This window comes from Impatiens glandulifera, unplaced genomic scaffold, assembly GCF_907164915.1.
Source record: "Impatiens glandulifera unplaced genomic scaffold, dImpGla2.1, whole genome shotgun sequence".
Classification (NCBI taxonomy): domain Eukaryota; kingdom Viridiplantae; phylum Streptophyta; class Magnoliopsida; order Ericales; family Balsaminaceae; genus Impatiens; species Impatiens glandulifera.
Genome location: NW_025919587.1, coordinates 1 through 5,385, shown reverse-complemented (window position 1 = coordinate 5,385; position 5,385 = coordinate 1). Strand labels below are relative to the sequence as shown.

The window sequence follows — 5,385 nt, the reverse complement described above, 5'->3', positions numbered from 1 at the left end:
CAATGTCAAAAACACTTGAGATATAAATCAAATCTTCCATAATAGGAATTATTGATCTAAATCATTTTTAAAGACACAATCATTTCTCCCCTCAAACTCAATATCCTCAAAAACAATATTGTAGTCTCGTCCAAAAATACTATCTTTAACTTGACATAATAAAAATTATAGCCCTTAATCACTTAGAATATTCAATAAAATAGTTGCTCACATTTATTATAAACTTAAGTAACAACTAAATTCAAATAATGATTTATCCCATCTCAAAATACATAATGCAACATTAATATCAAGTCTTTGGACAGTAATATTAATTGCTAATAGTATTTTGGTGTTATGATCAAATATTAATAATAAGACATGTCAAATAATCAATCTATCTTTGGATTGATTAATTATTTACATAAATAAGACTTTATAATTATTACATATTTATCATCACAAGTATTAATGCAATTATGTCAATTAATTATCAGCCTTTAGGTCAAATAATATAATCACATGAATTACACAATACTACCATTCAAAATTGTCTTGAATTAATTTCAACAAACATTGTCACTTTGGTGATTATTTGTATCAATCAATACAATCCAAATAATGAACAACAATATCATTATTTTAAATTTAAATGTATATTATTGTATAAAACCCAAATCAATAATATATAATCTTCCAAGAAACATGTAATTTATTTTATTATAAAAAATAATATTATAGGCCAAATCTTACTTAATTTTGAAATTTGTAATATCTTATATTAATTAAATTAAATAATAAATCTTCAAAACTTATTTGACCAAATTTCAAATATTAGTCTAAATCCAATTATTAATTAATTTAAATCATTAACCTTAATCTTTTAATCCTAAAATAAAGGATATAATTAAAATTTTATTATATATTGATTTATATAAATATATATATATATATATATATATAACCTTAAACATTATTCCTTAATTCTCTTTTAATTTATAATATATATTATATATTATTTAATCCCTTAACAAGAATATCAACCGTCAATTTTAAAACTAACAGAAAATTTCTCCCTAACGATAAAATATAAACTTTAAAACAGAAAATTCTTCTTGAAAATAAACGAGAATCTAATTATCCATAAATCTAGTAAACATTATTAAATAATATCATAAATCTTTATATTCTTTAATCTTTAATCAGTTATTCCATATTATTGGAAAAATCAATATATCCATATATTCCAAAATCAATATCCATATATTCCGAAATTATGAGAGAGAAAAATAGAATATTGAGATCTTATCTTAATAATCGTAAAATTCAAATATCCATTAATTTATCAGTTATCTACAAATTCAAATTCATAAATGAATGCATATATATTCTAGAGAGAATCCAAATATCCCTGAATCTAGGGATCTTATCTTAATAATATAATAACTAGTCAAAATAGATAATTATAATATATCTTAAGTCTATCGTTAATCTTGATATATAATCGTTCCTCTTTAACTTAACAAGACTTACCAAGAGAATCTTAAATATTCATATATATAGGAACTTAACCGATAGAATCTAAATATCCATAGGAACTTAACCGATGATAGAATCTTAATATCTTTATACCAAATTTATTTGAAATTATCACAAATTAATATATATATATATATATATATATATATATATTCCTAATAACATGCTTTTAATATGAATTGCATACATATAAATTGCATGCATATATATGATATAATTTTCTCACATAATTAAATTAGGATGGCTCTGATACCAATTGTTATAATTATATTAGATCCTAATTTAATGTGTGAGAAATTAAAATCTTAATTATGCAGAATACCTTAATTAATCGCATGAATCTTTCCTTGTAATAGAAAAAGTATTTAATCTTCTATTTTTTTAGACTTTCTTTATGTGGAATGATTCTTCCATTTGATGAATAGGTCAATAGCTTTCTCTCTATGTTGATGGGACGCAAAGGAGAAATTGACGTTACTTCAAATGGGGACCATTACGTTACATATAATCAACAATAAGTTAGTTATTATGGTTTGACAATTTCTAATTTAGCCCCTTCATAAAATTAGAAATGCCACTTAGGTATCCTCACTTTATATTCATGACAAATACACCCATAAGCCATAAACTTAATTTCACATTAGATCACATTATTTTGGCTTATATTAAATATGACATATGCACAATTATTTATTATACAAGTGACCCTAAAATTCCAACACAATTTTCTGAAGAACTGAAGAACGAAGGTTAGTTGAGAACTGAAAGTAGATTATTAGGTTTAGAAGAGAATGTGTTAAAAAGAAAGTAAAAAGGGTTATAGATATGGGCCTAATTTTCTTTTTAATTTTTTGGGATTGGGTCATTATTAATTAGGCTTACTTCCCTACTTATTATTTAATTTATCAAATTAATTAATTGTTGTTTATTTTGTTTTAAGAAAATCAGAAATATATATAGAATGGAAGAAAAACAAATAAGGCATAGTTTCAGAATAATTTCAAAAAATTTAGTGGCGCTAAACAAATGTTGTTGAACTCCGACGCATATTTGGCGATGGACATTTGCCACAAATGAATTAACTATTTTTTTTTTTTTACATTTTCACAATTGGAAGTATTTATAATTTATATATTTCATTATCATTAATAACATTAGAATGATAACAATTAATGCATATCCATATATTTGGTCAGAAACTTATTAAAAAGTAAGAGACTTCAAATGCGAAAACAGAAACTTATTAAAAAGTAAGAGACTTCAAATGCGAAAATCAAATTTGGTGTTATTTATAAGATATATGTTTGAATGATTATTTTCATCCTACGTGTTTCATTAATCACCAAAAAAAACTTCTTAATGTTTTCAAATTTTTTGCAACAACAATATCGTTTTTGAATTTCATTTAAATAATGGTATTGTCAATTATCAAATTATGGAGAGAGAATTCTTTTGCGTCACACTTAAAAATGGTCTATATCGCTTACATTTAACTTAACTGTAAATCTTCCATCCACTCATCAATTTTTTAGTTAATACTAGTCCTCTACTAAATTTTGCCATCATTTTCGTACCTCCTTTATCAAAATTATGTTTTGACCATGGCCTTTAAAAAAATATATTAAAACCACTTATTTCTAAACTAATAATATTTCACCATTTTTCATAATGAGATATAGAAGGACATCATAACAAATAATTAGAGGCCCGTGGAGTAAGACATCTAGATTTTTATTCTGTATTTAAATGATGTGATAAAGAAATTTTTATTTAGAATGAAATGCACATTCTTAATTTTTGTTTTTCAAGATTTATATTATATTGTTGGATCATATCATTTAATTGTTAATAATATTGGAATATATATATATATATATAATATATCTTTGTTGATAATTGATAAAACAAATAGTGGATTGTTGACAATTGATATTTAGAAAAACTTTATCTTGATTATACTTAATTTGTGATTTATCTATTTATAGTAAAAAAAAAAGTGTTACTAGTTGTTTAGTGGCACATAAAGAGACATTATATGGTCGTTGGTAATATTATTTCCGACGCATAAACTCTCTACCAGCACTAATAGTTTTGTCACTAAATGTGGCCAAAATTAAGATATGATCTTAAATGGAGAAGACACTTAAAGGGCAATCGAATCAAAAATCTCATCGTCAATTACACGATCTCTATTTGAAGATTTATGTGAGAATAAATTAACTTATAAATGTCAAACATAACTGAATCAATAAAAAAAACATATTGTTAACTGGTCAAATAAATACTATAATATATTAACATTTACTTTTCAAAATAGGAATTAGGAGGCATAGAGTAAAACCAACAAACCCATTTTTCTATTTTAGAAAAAAAAAATACTCAATAATACTAATTTCAAATAAATTGAAATTCATAAATTGGAAACAAAACTCTAATCATTTAAAGAGAGAGGTGTTGCAACCATATATTAATGTCTAAATCTAATATTATATATCTCACCAATTGCAACCAAATATTTGAATATCAGACACCCATTTTACACCACTTCTCTCTGTCTGTAAAAACAAAACACAAATATTAAATTCAAACTCAAATCAAATAAGTGGAAAAAAAAACATAATATTTGGTTACATACATCTGCTGCTGCTGGAACATTGATAGAGACGATACTTTCAAGACAAGTGTATAGGTGAATTAAACTTGCCACATTAAGAACCCTAATGTTTTCAACTGACTTCTCTTCTAAATTATACAATACATGCCCCCTAGAACCCATGCCCAACAACACTTTCTTACCACTTTTTGAATAAACAATAGGTTTCAAAGGATAGTAATTCTCTATAGAAGTTATCCGTGACAGTGACAGTGGCAGTGTAATCAATCTCGACCAATGTTCATTCTTCCCGCCATATTCCTTGAGCAAAAACATATCCACAGTCGATGATTCGTAATGACAACTTAACGAAAGGCATCCTCCTAAATCATCTAGATATAATTTGTAATAAGGACCGTTGTATTCTGGCTGTGGAAGTACTCTGTATTTTTCTGTCCCAATATCAAAGGCAACAATCAAATTTTCCTCTTTTAAATTTGATTTCACAGTTGAGATCCAGTGCAGAGATCCACAAACAATGGAATTTCCAAACCTATTCCAATTCGGACAATAAGGAAACATCTCTGGCCTATGCCACGAATTTGATCTCAAACTATAAACTTTAATATCGTATTCGATGACGCCCAAACTCACAACAAGGTACACCACAATTCTCACCACCTTGTAATCGTCATTGATGTTATCGTAACCAATTCGATAAACACATGAGGTACGTAAACCTGACTGAATTGCGATATCAGTCGGTTCGTAAGGTAATTTTATAGACTTTCGGGTTGATGGACTCCATAAAAAGGCACTGTCATGAGCATTTATGACATTCGATATACAAAGCAAGCCATCACAGGAAAAGCCAGACCTAATTCCATATTTCCGAAACCTCGATAATGGAATGGAATCGATCTTCATCGGTTGAAGAACATCGCCGTCATGGAGGGAATCAAGAGCCACCCGAAAGAGATCGAAGTTCTTTTGGAAGAGGCTATTGTTGGTATTGGTTTGTACTGATTGTTTCAGATGCAGTTTGACAAAATATGGGTCACTGATTAGGGCAAGCCAGGATTTAGACACACATCTGAAACGGAGCAGAGACTTAACAGGTAATCGACAAAGAATTTTTTCTAGAATCTCATCCGGCAATTGTGCCATCTTCTATAGACTGAATAATGCAAGAAGAAAATGAAATCAGAGAAGAACAATTAACTTGTATGCCAAGTTAAAAAGAAGAAGAATATCAGTTAATAGCCAACAAAGCA

The 5,385-nt window shown here is 26.8% G+C and overlaps 1 protein-coding gene across 1 annotated transcript; it reads right to left on the bottom strand.

Moving 5' to 3' along the window:
- Positions 1-4,013: 4,013 nt before the first annotated feature.
- Positions 4,014-5,326, bottom strand: LOC124918190 (F-box protein CPR1-like). Its single transcript, XM_047458394.1, has 2 exons — positions 4,154-5,326; positions 4,014-4,073 (listed from the first exon to the last, which is right to left on the bottom strand). The coding sequence occupies exons 1-2, from the start codon at positions 5,276-5,278 to the stop codon at positions 4,014-4,016; spliced, it is 1,185 nt and encodes a 394-aa protein (XP_047314350.1). The 5' UTR covers positions 5,279-5,326.
- Positions 5,327-5,385: the final 59 nt, after the last annotated feature.